The 20,608-nt window shown below is 36.3% G+C and overlaps 2 protein-coding genes across 2 annotated transcripts in view; both read left to right on the forward strand.

The window, feature by feature from the left end:
* The first annotated feature begins 131 nt into the window (after window positions 1-131).
* LOC121422724 (coiled-coil domain-containing protein 137-like) lies at window positions 132-8,899 on the forward strand. The gene is made up of 6 exons (XM_041617898.1): window positions 132-307; window positions 2,806-2,975; window positions 4,387-4,609; window positions 5,344-5,426; window positions 6,557-6,636; window positions 8,603-8,899. Exons 1-6 carry the CDS (start codon window positions 228-230, stop codon window positions 8,864-8,866), a joined length of 900 nt encoding a protein of 299 aa, XP_041473832.1. The 5' UTR covers window positions 132-227; the 3' UTR covers window positions 8,867-8,899.
* A 3,190-nt stretch (window positions 8,900-12,089) lies between these two features.
* The window catches only part of LOC121422763 (ras-related protein Rab-40C-like), a 42,555-nt gene continuing 34,036 nt past the window's right edge, over window positions 12,090-20,608 (forward strand). The window contains exon 1 of the mRNA XM_041617943.1: window positions 12,090-12,751. Within this exon, the coding sequence (XP_041473877.1) occupies window positions 12,592-12,751 (160 nt within the window). The 5' untranslated portion in view covers window positions 12,090-12,591. The remainder of the gene's footprint in view (window positions 12,752-20,608) is intronic.

Consider the following 20,608-nt stretch of genomic DNA (forward strand, 5'->3'; position numbering starts at 1 on the left):
CTCTCTTCTAAGCAAAAATGAAAATAATCAATCATTATCATGTTACTAAAATTCTGTTTGACATACAAGCGAATGAATATTAATCCCTATGAGAGCGTGAGTGATTGTCATGGTGAAATATGTACCCCACCCACGGGCTCGAATCCTACCGCCCCCCCCCCCTCGTCCCGCTCAATTGCGTAATCATGCGCTGACTTTTTGGCGATTCGACTGGGACTGTATTAAAAATGGGTAGGAAAAGCAGATATAAGAAGTATAAAGCAGTGGACCCATTTTGTGTTGGCCAGAGAAAAGACAACCTAACACGGTAAGTGTACCAATTCTACATGAAAATTCCATGTGGGTTTTTTTTCCTGTCTGAAACCGAAGTTTGTTTTCGCCTGCAACTTGCAAGTTGCACGTTTTTGAATTCCCCGTGGTAAACTGGTCCCACTCATTCAATTTTTTGTTAGCTTAGAGCAAGGCTTTACAATTATTAGACCAAAATTGGGCAAAAAAGCTTTAGTCTCTGTACATCATGTGCTAGTTTTCTTTCTTTTTTTCCATTTCTTCTTTCTTCATCCTTCTATCCTTCCTTAATTATTTCTTTTCATTCCATCTTTCTTTATTTCCTAGCTTTCCTTTAAGTTTAATTCTGTGTTCATTTATTTTCTTTAATTCATTCTTTCTTATCATGCTTATTTCCCTCCTTGTTTTTCATTCTTTTTTATTCCTTCATTCTTTCTTTCCTCGAAATTTTCTTTTTGTTTCCTTCTCCCTTCCTCGCTTTCTTTTTGTTCTCTTCTTCCATTACTTTCTTTTTTTTTCATTCTCTCTCTCCTTCATTCTTCATGTTCTTTCCTACCTCTCTTTCATCCTTTCATTCTTTCCTTCAATTTTATTTCCTTCCTGTTTTTCATAATTATTTTTATCTTTCAAAAAATGGAGGAAACCTCTCCTTCCTCATTTTTTTCTTACTTTCTTTTTCTTTCTCACCTTTATTCTTTCTTTCACACATTAATTCATCTTCCATTTTTTCTTTCCTTTTCTTTCTTTATTACAAAGAATGAAGGAAGCATTTTTCTTTCCTTTATTCTTTCTTTCATCTTGATTTATCCTCTGTCTCTTTTCTTTTTTTCCCATCATTTTCTTTACTTCATTTTTCAATATTTCTTCTCTGCACTCTTTTCTTACATTTTTTCTCTCCTTCATTCTTTATTTCCTTCCTTCGTTTTTTCTTTATTTGTATTTAGTATTATTTTCAGTGATTCTCTTTGTTATTTTGTGCCATTGATATACAAAAGTACATAAAAATATATGATAGAGGAAATTTATCGCATGGCATATTGACACTAATGTCAGTCATGGCAGGCGATTACAAGGTACATAGGCCAGTTCATGTTTAAAAGAGAGGAAAACAGCAATGTTATATAAACCTGCACTTTCTTTCGTTTATGTTTTTGCCTCATCCAAGCCACTTGTGGTTTTGTTCCCTGCAATGTAATGTATACTTCTGTGGCCCATTTCATAAAAAGTTGCCCTAATTCTTTCGCAGCCAGAGGCTGAATTGTGGAATCTTACAAATCAAATAACATTACATAAACATAATAAATAATTACGTAATCACACAATGCAAAATTAAAATGTAGTGTTTTGCAGCAAAATTACACATACAGAGTTGATAAACTTTACAATCATGATACAATATTTTCAATATGCATGTGATGACCACCTAAACTGCCATTTGACCACCTAAAGTTCAGTCCAGGGTGCCCGGCTGACTTCCAAAAATTAAAGTAAATCGAAAGGCCTGTTAGAGTCTAACAAAAATAGTGGGCATTCGGTCAAGATGATATGTCATAAAAAAATAAAAATCTGTAAACCCGGTCACGCGATTTGGGAGAAATGATTACACATGCAGGCTCGCACTAACACACTACTGTCGGTGAATGGGGATGATAGTAAAATGTCAGAAATTGTTGAATAAATCCCCAGAAACGACGGTTATTCCTGTACAATAATATGCCCGTCCCTGCCATAGCCAGCGCCAGCAGGCTCCTGGAGAGTAAAAATCATTCTACTAATATAGGCTTACTCTCCACAGAGCCTACCTCGGGCGAAGTCCGTGCAGACTCCACTTCACTACCACTACACTATGCCCCACCTACCCGAACTTCGGGATGGTGAACTCGATCGGATATTCCAAGTGACAAAGGTGGGATGGAAATGTTATTTATTGTAAAAATTATAGAAAAAATATAACGAGAAAGTAAAATAGCTTTATATTTTACTCTTCACCCTTATTTGACTCTGTGTTCATCCTCCGGTTATCCTCAAAATTGGTGATTTTGGGCCAGTATCTTATTTCTCACACGTATTATTCACGGCCAATTTCAAAACATCGCAGGCGATTGGTTTGACCTGCAACCGATTGCATGTGATGTTTTGAAATCGGCCGTGAATAATACGTGTGAGGAAAAAGATACTGGCCCAAAATCACCAATTTTGAGGATAACCGGCATTCTACAATGCCCGGTTTCGAGTTTCTCGCGAAACGTGTCACCCCACAGAGAGTGTTTCCATAGCATAAGAGCACTTTACGTGAAATGATTTAGAAAACCACTTTCATGTGATCAAGAGGGAACGCTAGCAAAGTGATTTTCCAAACTGGTTTCCTGAATTGGTTTCCAGTATATTAAACTAGTTTTAAAAAGCGAATGCGAACGGCATCATAGATTTCTCTTGTGTACAGACAAGATTCTGTCTTATTCAAGGCATATATTTGTCTATTATCATAATCTCTTTCATTTTCCTTTTAATTTGCAGTCTTGAAAATGTCTTCAACAAAGCACCAAAGAAAGAGGATTTTGAGCAGAAGCCACCCAAGGGATTCCTGGAATTGATGAATTCCATGAAGCAGGGTAATAATCAGAAGGAAAAACCTATCAAGAAGAAAAAGAGAAAGGCCGAAGAAAGCATTGAAGAGAAAGAGGGAGGTAAGTTAATCCAGACAAAGTTTATGCTTCAAAAAGAACAAATATTTTACCTATAGATGTTTAGTGAGGAAAGGGGACTTTCCATAAATGATGTTGAACTCAATCCAATGTACTTCACAAATATCTTTAGATTTGATTTTACAATCAATATAGTATATTTTTTCCCCTCCAGTGTTTATTGAAATATTAATGTGTAGCTACTGTAATTGTAACAATTCAATTGTTAAAAGTTTGGATATGTAATGAGGGTCACTTTTGAATATCAGCATTTATTATAAGAATGTTTCTTTTAAAAAAAAAATCAATTTGATACATGTACTGTGTTATAATTGATCAGAATTTTTTAGTCACCATGGTATAAAATTTTTTGAAATTAGTAAGTTATTGATAATCTGCTTTGGAATGACCATTTTTTGCACTATTTGTACATTGTGCAGTATGATAAAATACGTTTGGTTAACATTTTGCTCATTGTTTTTCAGGTAAATCGAAATATCTGTTTATGTTTTTCATGTGTACATTAGCCTACTTGCATTAAAGATGTGTATTTCTGTCTTATTGTGAGTTTTTAATAATCACTTCTAGAGTATTTACCGTTACCTTTCATATATTAAAGGTAAAATTGCTCTAGTTAACCTTATACAAGAAGTCAAAGCAATATTTTAGACCAGGGGCCAGTGACACAAAGCTTAGCAATCATCGTAGAACATTGTCGAACAATTAATTGCAATGACCACAATGTAGAATCAGTCGTGAAAATCAAGAGTACGATCAGTCTCTAACCTTTGTGTTAGTGGACCTTGATTATACGAAACATATATACTTTTAAGGGTGTGTTCAATGTCTATTTCCAAATTTAAACACCAACATGAATCATGATTACAAAACGCAGATATAAATAAGAAACAAAGGGTGCGTTCAATGTCCTCCAATCCCGATCGTAAAAGTAAAACGTCTTTCAAATAACGATTCGGAGGAAAATTTAATGGTCGAAAAAGATGCGATTGTAAACACCATGATCAGCTCAGATTTTACGACCTTGTGAATCATGAATATGACATTGAACACGATTGCATTTTGAAACGTCTTTAAAGCTGCCTTTGCGGTGGAAGGCATTGACCTTTCTTGTGATGGGTCAAACTGCACACTAAAGCTGTGCTAGTGAAAGCGGAAAAATTTAGAGACGATTGATAAATAATCAGTGTTTATATTTTCGACACTGAATAGTGCCCTGCTGATCATGTTTGTGTTCTGTGTTTTGTAATTGAGTTTTCAATCATTAAGGTTGCTGTTTAAATTTGAAAATCAACATTGAACACACCCTCAGTTGAAATGCTTTAAGTCAAACAGATTTCTGTGGTCCTGATAGATTTTATTCTGTAAAGTAAACTGTAAGTGATCGCTTTGACAGATGATGACAGGAAGAAAAAGAAGAGATTTGAAAGACGTCCTTGGGAATCAGATATGCAGTTCATCACTAGGGTTGATAGGATTGCTCAGAGCATTGTGAATAAAGAAAAGATGGAGATCATAAAGACTGGAGGAGATAAGGAGATGGCTCCTAAGAAACTAACCAAAGAAAAGGAAAGGAAATTGAAAAGGATCAAGAAAACAGCTGCAGAAGCCAAACGGAAGTAAGTTTCTTTCTCTCAGAGTGTCATTTATTTCTTCTATTATATTATCCCACAACTTATAATAATGATAAGGATGATTAAAACATCACATTTGTCACAGGGTAGCCACTTGAAGTCGTGAACTGTTCTGCCTTTCCATAGTTTTAAGTGATTTGGGGGTTTATATTTTAAATATCATTATCTATTAGCTTGCAAAAGTTAAACTTGTGTATTAAATCAATATTTCCCAAAATATAAAGCAATATTTTATACCAGATGTTTCTACCTTTTGAATTGAATATCTCGTAAGTCAAGCAGATTTCTGTGGTCTCAGTCAGTTTTAATACACAAATTTGGCTGTATATGCTAAGAAATATTTTCCCTTAATTACATTGGTTTTGTTTATGCAGTAAGTCTGGTTTAAACGATGATACTCACACTTCACTTTCCGTATCATCTAATGTCAATTATTGTTATAAAACTTTACCTACTATGAGTAGCTACTTGCTGAGATGATATGGATTCAGCCTTTAATGACTTGTGTACAGAAGGCCCCTCTTGTAGCGAGTTGTATTTGTGCTAGTCTTGTGTGAAGAGTGAAGACCCACTTGTTAATCACAGTTTCAAACAGGGTCCTTGTCTGTAGACTACTAACACACCAAGTGGGAATTGAACTTGGGTTTCAAGACTGCAAGACCACCGCTCTCATGACTGAGCTACAGTATCACACCTTAACATGTTTTATATCTCTACAGGAAACAAGAAGAGCAGGAGGAATATGCCAAGGCTGCGAGAAATGAAGAGATGCTGGATTCTCTGGAGAAGGAAATGATGAAAGGTCAGGATACAGTCACTAAGTATTTATCCCTTCCTCATCTCTTTCCTTTATCATTCTTCTTTATATTTTGTCTTCCTATTTTCAGGCCCCCTAAATGTTTGTTATCCATAACAGAAGAGGATTAATAGGGCAGTCGGTCTGATTTCTTCCTTTCTTTGGTTATGATATGAGAGCAGGAAAGCTTCTAGATCTATGTTTGAATGGAGGTCAAGGGTCAATCAGGCTTTAGTGTCCTTGGTTCATGATATACATGTAGATGATGTTTGTCCGCATCATTTTCTACCTATGTCACCTATCATAAACTTTTATTAATTTTCTTTTGTTGTAGATGAGGAAAGTTGATGGAAATTAGGGGTGCATGGCACTCTTATGTTTTGAGGGGGGAGGCAAATTCTTATTAAAAAAGACAAAAGTTAGCAGGTATTTTACAACTTCAATTTGGTTAAAGCAAACATTTTTGTTGTGTGTGTCTCGTCTTTTTCTCACTTTCTCCATTTTCAATTGTCCTTCTCTCCTCTCTTTGTGTTATACAAGCTGTCATACAAATTCCCCACGTACACCTCACTACTCTTTCTCTCTCATTTATAACTCGTCCATTTTACTTATTAATATGTATTTATACATTTAAGATAATTCAAGTTCATCCTCCTTATGTATGTCATGTTACTCTGTTACAACATTAATCAAATAACCTTTATTATTAATTTTATTATTTGTATTTATACTGCTCTTTTCCCAATAGGCTCAAAGTGCTTAATATTGAATCAACTAAATAGAATTATATAATCTTATAACTATATTCTACTTAGGAGATGGGTTTAGTGCCTTTAGAGGCCTTTCTTAAAATAGGTTGGGATGGATACTTTTTTAAAATACGTTCTTGTAACTGAAAATGTGATTGTTTGAATTTCATTCGAAGGCGATGAATATTCACAATTTGAAATCTCTGTCTTTAATACCGATATATGTTAGTATGGATATGTCGTACATCAAGTCATAAATCATGAACATTCCTCTGTTTTGAAAATTGTACGTATAGTCCATGTTTCACGGATTTCACCGTTCTTAAATGGAGTGACGTGAAGTTTATGGATTGTAACTATTTTTTACCTTTTTGTTTTCTTCAATAGATAAAGTTGAGTTTGGAGAAGTTGCCATGGCTCCACCAATCCTCACAAAAGCACCCAGGAAAAGCCAAGATGCAGCAAAGGTAATTTTAATTCAGTATCTTGCCAAGTTAGTAGGGATTCAAAGGTTTTGATATTTTAGGAACTTAATATAAGTTTTTTGAAGGAGGCATGATAGCCAGTACATAGAACAGTCATCTTGTCATCCAATGACCTTGCTTTGAAAGAAGCAAATGTTCTTCTGCTGTTGCACTACCATGTCCATTGAGAAGGATGAAATACCATCAGTCTTTGATAACCTACTTAGCATTCATACATACATGTATTTAGCAGTATAATCAGGTGAAATTGAGCAGACAAACCAGCATTAAAGGTATTGTTTAACTTTGTGAGCAGCCGATTTAAAAAATTCTCAAACCAGGATGAAACATGTGTACCAGTGCATGTATCAGAACTAATAAACCCTGAAAACAACCATTATTGAGAATGAAAAGCTAAAACTACAAGGCAAAACCTGATTTTGTAAATAGGTGTCTTATAGACGACTAAATAGTACACATAAGTGTATGGGATGAAATTAAGATGGTGTTTCCGGTCACTTTATATTTCAATTTTTGAAGCACTAAATAATTATTTTCAAACGCAATTTTTTCTGGGCTTCATTTTTGTAACATATCCTAGACACAGGTGACAAGTGTGACCTTCTAGCTCAGATTTTTTAAAAGTCAAACCAATGTTAACCAATCACTTTAAGTCTCTAACCATCCCTGTACTTTACATAGCTGTAACAAGATTGCAGTGATCTTTTGTTGTATTCATATTTTTCTATGTTGACTTCAAATTTGAAATTAAGATTACTCTATTTGTTTTGATAATTTCTGTCAACTTTAGGAATACAGTATTTTAGACTGAAATGTGATGTCAATATTGCATTTTCTTATTTTACAAAAATGTATCAATTATAGCTACCCCATTTAGTAACATAGTGGGTTCTTATAATACACTCCTCTTGCACCATAATAATTATTCTAACTTATTAGAATAGCAACCAATAAGGCCCTTCAGCATTTTAAGGAACAAATCCCTTCTGGGTATCAATTTACGTCATAGGTGAGCTTTTAAAATCTTGTATCTAAAATAATGAAAGCTGTGAGGGCAGGTCATAAAAAATGTACTTTAAAGGTCAAGTCCACCTCAGAAAATGTTGATTTGAATCAATAGAGACAATTCAGACAAGTACAATTTTGAAAATTTCATCAAAATCGGATGTAAAATAAGAAAGTTATGACATTTCAAAGTTTCGCTTACTTTCAACAAAATAGTTATATGAACGAGCCAGTTACATCCAAATGAGAGAGTCGATGTCACTCACTCACTATTTCTTTTGTTTTTTATTGTTTGAATTATACAATATTTCAATTTTTACGAATTTAACGATTAGGACCTCCTTGCCTGAAGCACAAAATGTTAAAATAATGGAATTCCATGTGTTCAGGGAGGAATGAAACTTCATTTCACATGACAATGACGAGAAAATAAAAATATTTCATATAATAAAATACAAAAGAAATAGTGAATGAGTGATGTCATCAACTCTCTCATTTGGATGTAACTGGCTCGTTCATATAACTATTTTGTTGAAAATAAGCGAAACTTTAAAATGCCATAACTTTCTTATATTACATCCGATTTTGATGAAATTTTCAGTGTTATGCGTGTTGAATTTTTCTCTTTTTATTCAAATCAAGTTTTTGTTGGGGTGGACTTGTCCTTTAAGAATGAAGGCAATGGTCTTGGTGGCAACCTAATATTGTCTGAAAACAGTTCTCTAATTCCCAGGGGCGGATCAAAGTGGACCCGCCACTGCTAATTTCTTTAGAGAACTCTTTCTAGGCAAGAGAAGAGCTTTTTCAGAGCTGTCCTCAAATCTCTTGGGATGCAAGGTTTTAACTATCCACTGATGTTATGCAGTAAATAACCCTTGTCATGGGAAACATGTTTGATTATACAGTCATTCTCACCATTTTCCTGTTAATCTTGCAATGACAGCCTGGTCAACGTGAACTGCTTCTGAAAGGACTTGTGTCAACGACTCAATCTGGCAGTAAATCAACGCAGCAACACCAGAAGAAGGCTGGACGGGGCGGGCCAGATACCAGTAGCGTCCAGAAGAAGGGGAAGAGGAGAAAAGACATGTCGGCTCTGGAGAAGGAACGCTTTGACCAGACGAGGAGTTCCATCATAGAAGCGTACAGGAAGCAGAAGAACACCACAAGGATATCATTGCCATTGCCGGGTGAAGATTTGAGGTGATGGATCTTTGATGGAGCCGAGAGACTCCAAAAGGACACAACATTCAACGATGCTGATCCCAGTTATGCTGGACATGGCCACCAAATGGAGTTAGTTGTCATGAACATAAATCCTCCTCAGAAATCTTATTATACATCACTGATGTTCACATTTTGAGGCATAGATTTTTATCCTTACATCTTACAAAACTTAGTATGACTCTGCCCATCGTAGGAGGTGCCAGTGGCATTATGTTTCAGGGTTATCCATCTGTCCATCAATCTTATGAGCTCAATAAGTTATTACTCTTCCAGACACCTGTTCGAATATGTTAAACAAATGTGTTTTTCACTTTATAAGTAACAGTAATAGTTATAGGTGTGGTAATTGGAACCGAGCTCGACGTATGGTTGATGTGTCAGTATGCCGGCAAGACACTGATCAATTAAGTTTGATGTTACAACTATTTTAGAAAATTTTCAATTTTGTATTGAATTTCACCCCAGGATTACTTGTATGGATTATTGTTTTTATGAAGCCAAAATTGCATCACTAAAGAAATATTGAAAGTATAGAATGTATTATTTAGAAATGTAGGAAGTATTTTATGTCTGCCCCCACCTAAGGTGGTTACGCAGGCATTTTCTCGTCATCCTTCATCCCACTTAATGAAACTATTTGACGGATCAAATTCAAACTTTGCTGATATATGCATATAAAAGTAACCGTTTGAAGGTCACAGAAGTGATAGTATACATGTACATGAAAATTTATTATACTAGAGATAATTTTAATACCATAAGAACGATCAACCTCGAACTTGTTCCATGTATGCATATGGGAGTTGAATAGATTATGGGATGCCAAGGTCAAGATTCTAAGGTCATCATATACACGAAAATGACTTATTCTTGCACTAAAGATACATTTCACTGATTAACTTTAAACCTGGTTCATGTTTACCTATGGGAGTGTTAGTGAATCGATCAGATTCTGAATTGAGGTCGAAGGTCAAAAGTAACAGATCAGTCAATGTGTACATGAAAATTATCAATTCTTGCAATAATTAAAGAATTGTTTGACTGATTAACTTTGAATAATTTGGTCCTTGCTTGTGCATATATATATATATATATATATATATATATATATATATATATATATATATATATGGTAAATTTTAGGGTCAAAGGTAAAAGGTCATAGAGGTCATGAGTTGCTGTAATAATAGACCCAATAGATGAAGCTGAATTTGTCTTGTTAGAAAATTTATGTATGCAAATGAGAGTAACAACCTGCTTTAAATTTTGACAGTTTTTGAAAATTTCAAAAGTTGAGCGATGAATATATTTAAGATCTGGCAATGGCAGAGAATTCAATTTTTGACAATATCAACTAAAGGCATTTGAAAATCCATCTAGTTTTTTTTTGTACTTCTGTTCGCTTCAGTTGATTGGTATGTGAATGAGAACAGAACAATAAACCTATAACAACTTTTGTTGGCATGTGTTAAGTGCATGCTGATATTTTGAATCGAAAGAGAGAGACAGAGGTGGGTGGAGAGGTTGGAGATTGAAAGAAGGGAAGGGGAGAGGGTAGAGAGAGCAGGGGGTAGAGAGGGAGAGAAAGGGAAAAGAGGCTGAAGAAATGGATAGGGTCGGAGTGGAAGAGACTGGATAGAGAAAGGGGAGAGCAAGAGAGACAGGAGAGTTCAAGGGGGTGTGTAAAAGGCTGGAGAGATTGATGGGAGAATAGCCTGGAGAGAGAAGGGGGATCAAGAGAGACTGGAGAGATCAAGAGGGTGAGGGTAAAAGGCTGGAGAGATCAAGGGGAATAGTCTGGAGAGGGGCTTGGTAGATCAAGAGGGGGGGGGGGTATAAGGTTGGGGAGTTGAAGGGGGAACAGACTGGGTAGAGAAGTGGGAGATCAAGAGAGGCTTGATAGATCAAGAAGGAGGGTAACAGCCTGCAGAGAGAAGGGGGAGATCAAGAGAGGCTGGAGAAATCAAGGGGGAAGCCTGGGGAAAGAAGGGGGGATCAAGAGAGGCTGGCAAGATCAAGGGGAATAGCCTTGAGAGAGAAAGGGGAGATCAAGAGAGGCTGAAGAGATTAAGGGGGTGGCCTGAAAAGTGAAGGGGGGGTCAAGAGAGTGAGGGTACAAGGATTGAGAGATCAAGGGGAATAGAATGGAGAGAGAAGGGGGAGAGAGAGAGAGGCTGGAGAGATCAAGGGGGAAGCCTTGGGGAAAGAAGGGGGAGATCAAGAGAGGCTGGAGAGATCAAGAGGGGGAGGGTAAAAGGCTGGAGAGATAAAGGGGGAATAGACTGGAGAGAGAGAAGGGGGAGATAAAGAGAGGCTGGAGAAATAAAGAGGGAATAGCCTGGGGAGAGAGCTAGGGGGCGATTAAGAGAGGCTGGAGAGATTAAGGGGGATAGCCTGGAGAGAGGAGATCAAGAGAGGCTGGAGAGATCAAGGGGGATATCCTGGAGAGAGAAGGGAGACATCAAGAGAGGCTGGAGAGATCAAGAGGGGGAGGGTAAAACGCTAGAGAGATCAAGGTGGAATAGTCTGGAGAGAGAAGGGGGGGGGGGGGGGGGTCAAGAGGCTGTAGAGATCAAGAGGGGATGGTTATTGGCTGGAGAGATCAAGAAAGTGGGGATAGGCTGCATGGAGAGAGGGGGAGGCCTGAAGGCATCAAAAGGGCAAAGGCTGGAGAGAGGGTGGAAGGGAAAGATGTTGGATAAATCAAGGGGGAAGCAGGAGAGATCAAGAAAGGGAGAGGGGGACAGGCTGGATGGATGAAGAGGTGTGAGGGATTCCCGGGGGCCACTTACATTGACGAGTGGATACCATGCGCGACCAAAAAACACGTAAAAAGTGTGTCTTTTTCACGATAGGGCACGTTACGTACGTAACGTGATAAGGGTGTCAAAAACACAAAAATAATGAAAAAAGGGGTATTTATTTCGCTAGAAAAATTTCGTGTTTAGGGTCAAATTTGCGGGGATGATAAAACAAAATTGAAATGTTTTATAAACCCTCTGGACACAGTACAGGGTGAATATTCCTCTCTGCTAAACGCAACTTTATTACTTTATTTTTAAAGTTTTAGTTTAGTTATCCTCTGGAGATCAATCCAATTTAAGAAATAATTATACTGTAATGGGTAGCACTTGGATAAAGTTTTGTTGTGAAATGTCGCCCCCATTTTCTTGGCTAGATTTGATGTAAACAACTCGGAATCCATTACAGATTTTTGGAAACGAGGTTGCTGGATGAATATTGACAATGCAATATTTCATTCGAGCTAACTTCAGAGAAGAAAACCTTGAAAACATGATTGTTTGTAGCGTTTTCCATGGATCAACGGATCCTTTGCCATGTTGTTTTAATGACATTTGCAATCACCGAGGACTCTAGCTGTTCGTTTTATCACGACCATTGGATATTTTTGTCTGGAAAAGGTAGAAACTGATCGATATATTTTTGATCGTGTACGGGAGGATCATTTTCTACAGGAGGCACACGGCTCTTCCAGCGGAAGGCTGTAGCATCAATAGCCCGTAATTGCTCCGAACGCTGCCGTGCGAAGAAGCTAGAGGGGAGTGGTTAGCCGTGGTTCTGCGGCTTTTTCGTCTCCTCGCAATAAACAAACAATCATGATTTGATTACCATCTTTTAATAAATCTTACAACATTTTCGAAAATTTTTGGTTTCTTCCAAGTAGGTCATAACTTGGTAGAAATTATGGAGAGTCCTCCCAGCTCTCCATCTGCCCGATCTTATGATTATTTGCTGAAGTTTCTCCTTGTTGGCGACAGCGATGTTGGGAAAGGTGAAATCATGGGAAGGCTTGATGACAGCGACAGTGAACCTGGATCACCATATTATGGCAATATTGCCACAGGTATGATAACTTCTTATTCTTGAATACATATTGTTAGGTCATGATGTATCAAATAGCCGAAATATTTTCTGGATATTAAAAGTATGAATTAAAAAAAATTGTATCAATAATATTAGTTGACAATGATAGTCGATATCATTAACTTGCGTAGGTCTGCTGTTATCAATCAATTACTTGTTTATTCCTTTGGGCTTTGGCTTTGCCTTTAGCTTGGACCTTGGTCGAACTCATTTAATTAAAAATGCAGTATTATGTGCATGTGCTATTCCAAGAGCTGCCAAGTACTGATTTTCAGTATTTAGTACTGAAAAATGAGAAGAATACTGGGGCCAATTGCACGAAAGGGTCTTTGCAAGGACCGTCTTTCGTGTCACCCATCTTTCGTGTCACCCATCTTTTATGATAAGCTGTATGTGGGATATTTCCGAGGTGACACTTCGGTTCGTAATTCCGAAACACGTAAATTGCCTATACCTCGATGTTCGTTAATCCGAAAACGAAAAAGGGTTCGTTAATCCGAACATTTGTGGCGTAATTCCGACGGTTCGTTATTCCGAAGGTTCGATAATCCGAAAACGTAATAAGGTTCGTTGTTCCGAAGGTTCGTTAATCCGAAAACGAAATAAGGTTCGTTGTTCCGAAGGTTCGTTAATCCGAAAACGAAATAAGGTTCGTTTTTCCGAAGGTTCGTTAATCCGAAAACGAAATAAGGTTCGTTAATCCGAAAACGAAATAAGGTTTGTTAATCCGAAAATAAAATAAGGTTCGTTAATCCGAAGGTTCGTTAATCCGAAAACGAAATAAGGTTCGAAATCAAATCTGAAGATGTATAATTCGCCTTTTTGGTCAATTACTGTTGAAAGGGCATCCTTGTGAGATGTTGTGAGCGAATCACGTGCTCAAACTTTTTGAAATTTCATGTAGGCCTAGAATGATAATAATGATAATTATGATATAGATAATATTTACCCTGGGAAGCCACTTCAGTTCTGAAAACTGTTCTCCCAGCTATTATTATTTTTTTACAAGAATGCTTAGAATGTCCAGTTTTCAGGTTGGAAAATCGGAAAATTTTGGCTCACGTTTCTCGCTCGTATCAAATATTGTTTATTGAGGAACTCATTCTATTCCTGGTTACAAAAAAGTATAAAAATGTCCAGTTTTCAGGTGGAATATCACAAATTTTAAGCTTGCGGTTCGCGCTCTCATTATTTAGTTCGTGAGATATATACTCTATTCATGAGTCACTAAATGCAGTCCTTAAAAGATTACTTAGAAGCCTGTTGCATAAAACATTTTACCTGAGAAAACTCTGGTAAAAACTGAAAACTAAGGTTAGTCTGATTTCCGCCATTATGCCTTTAGCACAGAGCAAAAACTCCGGTAAAAACAACCTGAGTTTTCTCAGGTAAAAAGTTTTATGCAACGGGCCCCAGGTCAGTATATAAACAAATTACAGCTCGCCCTCGAGTTGATTTTTTAGAAAGATACACATTTTTCTCAGGATTACAAAAAATGCTCAGAATGTTTAAGTTCACGTCTTGTTACATGAAATGTCTACTAGTTTGAGCTTGCGATTCGCGCTTTCAACATCTCACAAGGATCATTATTTTTATTTTTATTACCAGCAGAAGCTGTTATCAAAAATGACATCCCCTCCAATACAAATTCTATTATCTATGGTTACTCGCACGCGACCAACACACTTGATCCCTGCATCTTTAAACCATTTGCTTAGGCAGCAATTGCTCAGATAAAATCGAAATTAGCCTAGATGCTTGATCAGGGCGCCTACTATAATGAAATACATGCTTTTGGCCACAACACACGCATGTATCATCGATCGTTATTACTATCATTGCAGAATATCGTGTAATCTTGTAATGACAACACCGTTTTTGTTACCAAACTGAATAATTTTCATTTTCGGAAATACGAACCTTATTTAATTTTCGGATTAACGAACCTTATTTCGTTTTCGGATTAACGAACCTTCGGAATTACGAACCTTATTTCGTTTTCGGATTAACGAACCTTCGGAATTACGAACCTTATTTCGTTTTCGGATTAACGAACCTTATTTCGTTTTCGGATTAACGAACCTTATTTCGTTTTCGGATTGACGAACCTTCGGAATTACGAACCTCATTTTGTTTTCGGATTAACGAACCTTCGGAATTACGAACCTTATTTCGTTTTCGGATTGACGAACCTTCGGAATTACGAACCTTATTTCGTTTTCGGATTGACGAACCTTCGGAATTACGAACCTTCAGAATTACGAACCTTCGGAAATACGAACCTTCGGAATAACCGAACCTTCGGAATTACGAATGTATGCGATTTCCGAAATGTATGGTAAACAAATAAAATTCAATAGCTAGCATTTAAATCGATTTGTATACGATTTCATGATATATCACATTTTATAAACAAATATTTTGTTTGCTTCAACGGATGAAGAAAATATGTTTGCAGGTAGTTTATTTAAAATTTGTTTCACACGGCGCTTATGGGCGACACGAAAGACGGTTCTTGCAAAGACTCTTTTGTGCAATCGGCCCCGGATGGTTTCATGCAAAATACTTATTTCTAAAGTTTAAGTTTTATGTGTTGTCCCATGCTATTTACTTGGAAATACTGATTTCCTCACCAAAAAACTGATTTTCAGCTTTAGATTACTGAAATGTTCTTGTTCAGGTTGACAGCTCTGCATTCCTCCTTATTATTTGTTTAAGTAGTATAGAATCTGCTTTTTGTACTTGATTTGTACAAAATATTACTCCTACTGTATAGACATTAATAGCACCATTTCTCATCATGCTCATATTTTATTTCCATCTTTAAAAGTCAATCTACAGGTATTTTTTTTATCCATGATTAAATGAGATTTCATTCTTTTCCCCTTGTTATTGATTTATATATGCATGTAAATGTTAATATTTATATACAGTGCGTATCAAAAAAAAGTTTACACTTTGAAAAAGCCCTGGGAATTAAAAAATATACAACATGTGGGTAATTTTTTCACACATAAATATGGGTTTGGGTCTCATCTATTCAATGAAAGTAAAAGTTTTGACAGAATGTTACACTTGAGTGAGCACTGTCCATTTTGGTAAAGCTCGCAAAAATCTGTTTGCGCAGAAATGCTTGTTTTCACGTTGTATCCAGGGGAAAGGGTGAAATCAAACTTACCCTGCGAAGCATTTCTTATAAATTTCCCTAGCACTTTTAGCCAATTGAAATAAAACGGATACATTCAAGCATTTTGTAACAATTTTGCCGCCCAAATTTGAAATTTCAACACTTAGTAAGCACAACCTTTACCCTTTTTATGCCAGCTGGATCTGAGGACATAACTAAATCTGAACAAAAGTTTATATCAGACATCTCCAGCATTTTTCACTAAGTTTTTATCATTTAAAGTTGGTTTACATTTCATTTTCATTTAATACTTGTTTCTCCACACTTTTTCCCAAGCTTGGCAATGATTAACAAAATGAAAATCAAGCCTAAGCCTTTTCATGTAAATCACAGCTCAGTGTAAAGCAAATATCGTCACGATGGACTCGTTGTGTGGGGGAGTGGGATGGGGCGCAATGCACTCTTCGAAGTGTTTTGGGCAAGGAAACAAGTTTAAAAAGGGAAAAGATATCTTCATATCAATTTTACTTGCTAATTTTCACGTGTTCTTCATGATTAAGGTTTACTCTTATTCGCATAACTATTTCAAAGTTCTGCGCAAATCATTTTTCACCAACTTTTCAAAAGTAAGTGGTGCTCACTCAAGCGGAAATATTTTTCGACAGTTATATCGTCATTTGCTTAAATGGATCTGTACCAATGCTAAAATGTGGAAAAATCGTCAGGATATTACAAATATATAATTTTACAGGATTTTTTCTAAGTGTAAACTTTTTTTTGATACGCACTGTATTTTGTGTATACTACTAACTTAATATATTCAAACGTAAATTGAAAGCGATGCTTATCAATTCTTATAATTTCCCTTTGTAAACTTTTATATTCATGTACTTTGTTAATACGCTCTGGCTGAGTAATGAGTAATAAATAATAATCATAGAGTGGCGGACTCTTTTTTACTTATTTATTTTATTACTTTTTTGTATTCCTAACACAATCGTCACATTTTGGCATTACTTTGTTATAATCGGCTTATGTCGAAAGGGTGGGTGCTGTCGCGTTAGGGTGCGTCAACGCGAACGCAAAGATTCGTCCAAAGCCCCCCCGGTTTGGCCGAAAGGGTGCGTTGGGAGCGCCACGTCGCGTCGCGTTCACTGGAACGCGCCCATTCGTCCAAAGCCCCCCGGTTTGGACAATGAACAGCATGTCAAACATTGGAGGTCAACAAACCTACATTGTACCGTATGTTTTTAAAACAACTGAGAATATTATTACCCTTAAACTAAAAATGTATTTAACTTTACATGTACATAAGTATATATGTAAGGGGTAGGTAAAATATATCAAGTATCAGTAATTTGTTTTTAAAAATTCAAGTCACTAGATCAAGGTCGAAAGTTACATTCATTTCAGGAATTAAACTGGGATTAAAGAAAAAACAATGTAAAAAGGATTTCTATTCATTTTTTAAGCTTAAAAGGAAACGTATGAAATTGTATGTTTCACTTTAAAAGTTTACATGTACATGTATGGGGTATTAGAAAATACATTACAGTGTAGTTGTTTCAATATCCCAAAATTTACACTGCTGCTACATGTGTACATACTGTAATTGGATTGTATAGGTTTCTAATAAAAGTACTGTACGGCTTCATAGTTGGTGCATTGTACATATTACAAGTAATTATTGTTAGGGAAGGGAAATAAAAATATGTTTGTAACAGTTTCAGAGTATTCCGTAAAAACAAAGGTCAACAAAATAAAAAAAAAATTTTAAATTTGATAGTGTGACGTGTGTTGCTTGATTAATACATCGAAACCATGCACAACCTAGTACATGTATGTTACAAGCAAATCTGCATGTAATAAAAACAAATCTTTTCAATTGTATTTGGGAGAGAAAGGCGGCAAGGCCTACTTTGCCTGTTTGAAGAATGTGTAGCTGGTTATCGGAGCTCCTGAACCATGTTATTTTAAATTGATATTTTACTGTAAGATGGCATTTTGCAGTTTTGCTTGAATACCCTTCTTCTTTTATTGCATGTAAACATTTAATGTACATGTATGTTTATCCTAAATTTATGTGACCACCTCCTCACCTCTTTCCCATGTACATGTATGTTAGTCTGCAGGCACAGACCCTAATTGAAACTTTGATAAAAAAGTGGGTCTCCAAGCAAAGACAAGCAGATACAAAATTTGCTGTTTATCTGAGCGAGAGGGACTTTAGTACACAAGGCATTGATAGGCTGCACATTCAGACCCTTGACTCGAGTGAAGGGTTAGCACAGTGGACTATATACTACAAAGGAGCTTCTTGTGTACAGTTTACATATTACAAGAATTGAGCTCTAATCAGAATTGTGCGTCTGTGATTCTGGACTGATTGTTCACATCCTGTTGTTCTCCCCAGAGCTACCAAAATATCTTGAGGACAGGGTTGAGCAGGTCTTTATTTATTTTTTTTTTAGTTTATTTTTTGATCAACCAAGAGAAAGAGGCTATTTTGAGACTGCTCTTATTTTTTTTACTCTAAATATAGAACAGATAATCTAATTCAAGGATTCAACCATGAACTCGACATGTATTTTCAACAATACAGGTTATTAGGGATTATTGTCTTTTCAATATTAATTTGGGGGCATTTTATTTCAGAGAATAATTTCTTACTGAATTATAAAAATCTGAAAACTCCCTGAGAACGTTCTCAATGGCTGTAGATATTTTTTATACCCATTGAAGTGTGTATGGTATGAAATCAATTATGTGCCAGTCTGATATTACATAGTAACAATGTACAGTGTAGTTTATGTATACAAAGAAAATTCTGAGAAGTTGTATTTTATGTGTGTCTTACCATATGACATAGTAAGAAGCTGCTCAGTTATGATGTATGTCCATACATGTACATGTACATGTACTTTATAAAAAAATATCAGCTTTAAAATTCCTTTACTTTTATGTACACTATATGTTTGAGTTAAAATAAATCCTGATTAATGAATGTTTTTCTACTTTAGATTTTCTTGCTTTTAATCATGTGATGTGTTATAACCAACTTCTTGTCAGGGTATGGTTCCAATGTACAGGTACATTATACATGCACACTGTTGCATTTGGTCAAATTTAATTTTTCACCCATGATGACTGAACATTTCATTGTGGCAGTCGCTATGTAAGGGGATGTCCATCCTGAAGTCAAGTTGGTTGTGATATTATAAAAGTCGAACATTGAGAGGGAACTGACTTAATTAACCTTTAAAAGCAGGTTAACAAATTCAGATAGATAGAATTCTGTAAAGATGGCTCTTCTGTCACTGTACCCTCAAGCCAGTACAGGTAAAATGCAGTCACAAGAAGATACATTGTAGGCCTACATGTACATGTATGTAGCTGACAGGCATGGATCGCATACCCCTACTACTACATGTACATGTCTGAATTGACTGATCAGTTTGATAGGTACATGTGTACATGTACTACTCTATGTCCATACTTTTTTCAGATCTACATGTACATGTAGATATATTATAATAATAATAATTACACAGTTCTTGTATAGTGCATATCACATTATGTCATAACGTCCCTATGCGCTTCCAATGGACTTTGATATTACATGTATGTGCTACGGTACATGTAGTTTGTAGGCCCTACATGTCGCTCACTGGCTTGTACAAGTACGTGTACGTGTAGGCTGCAGAGTATATACACGTACAGGTAAATCTTGTGTTTCATGTTTCCCTGGCATGTTTCATGTCATCTTTTAAGTCTTCAGTGACACCCTTCCAAACTCTACTGTATCTATGTATGCACTCATTCATTCAGTTTTTACATGCAACGCACCATGTACATGTAGTAAAAAATTAAATGTTTTGATTAACGATACAAATTAAAAACGTTTATGCTTCTGAAAAAAAAAGATAACCATTCAGCACTGTTGACTGTTGATCGTGTTTGAATGTGGAACCCTAGCACATTATCCTCCGGTGGCACATGGACTTGAAAAGGTTGTCTTTCCATGTCGTGAAAACTTCTGATTTAACGATACTTCTTCATGCCATGCCTACATGTAGCAGATTGCTAAATTATGGCTTTACATTTATCAACAAGAAGTTTAACAAATTGACTGCATTGTCATGAAATACATGTAAATGTACAGACCTACATGTGCTGTTAGATTTCACATGTACAACTTATTATTTTCATTTCTTCCCCTTTCTGTTTTCCTTTCCTTTTTGTCTTTTCACCACTTAAATACATGTAGTCATGGGGGGAGGGGACACAGACTCACCGTCCCTGCATGAATACATGTACAACATAATAATGTAGAGTAGGTAAAGGGCCTAGTCTATTTATGAAATTTTAATTCCACTAATCCCTGCTGTATCATCCTATACTCCTGAAGAATTTGTTGAATGTATTTTAGGAATCATTATAGCTGACAAGGTCATGTAAATATTTTCCTGCTTTCATGCACGGTGTAATTTATAGTCGGTTGGATTCAAGCCTACCAGACCTTGTCAGTTTCAATAAATCAACCATCATTTCAACCATACAAATATGGGGGCTTTTATGGAGGTAATTGCCAGTCCTTGTCACGAGGGTGGATTGGGGGAGGGGGCAGTGGTGGGAGGGGTAGGGCAGGTGAAATGAGCCTTTTGATGAGGATGGGATGCACATTTAGCCCTCTGTTCTTGTATGGTTTGG

The sequence above is a fragment of the Lytechinus variegatus genome, chromosome 10, assembly GCF_018143015.1.
Source record: "Lytechinus variegatus isolate NC3 chromosome 10, Lvar_3.0, whole genome shotgun sequence".
NCBI lineage: Eukaryota > Metazoa > Echinodermata > Echinoidea > Temnopleuroida > Toxopneustidae > Lytechinus > Lytechinus variegatus.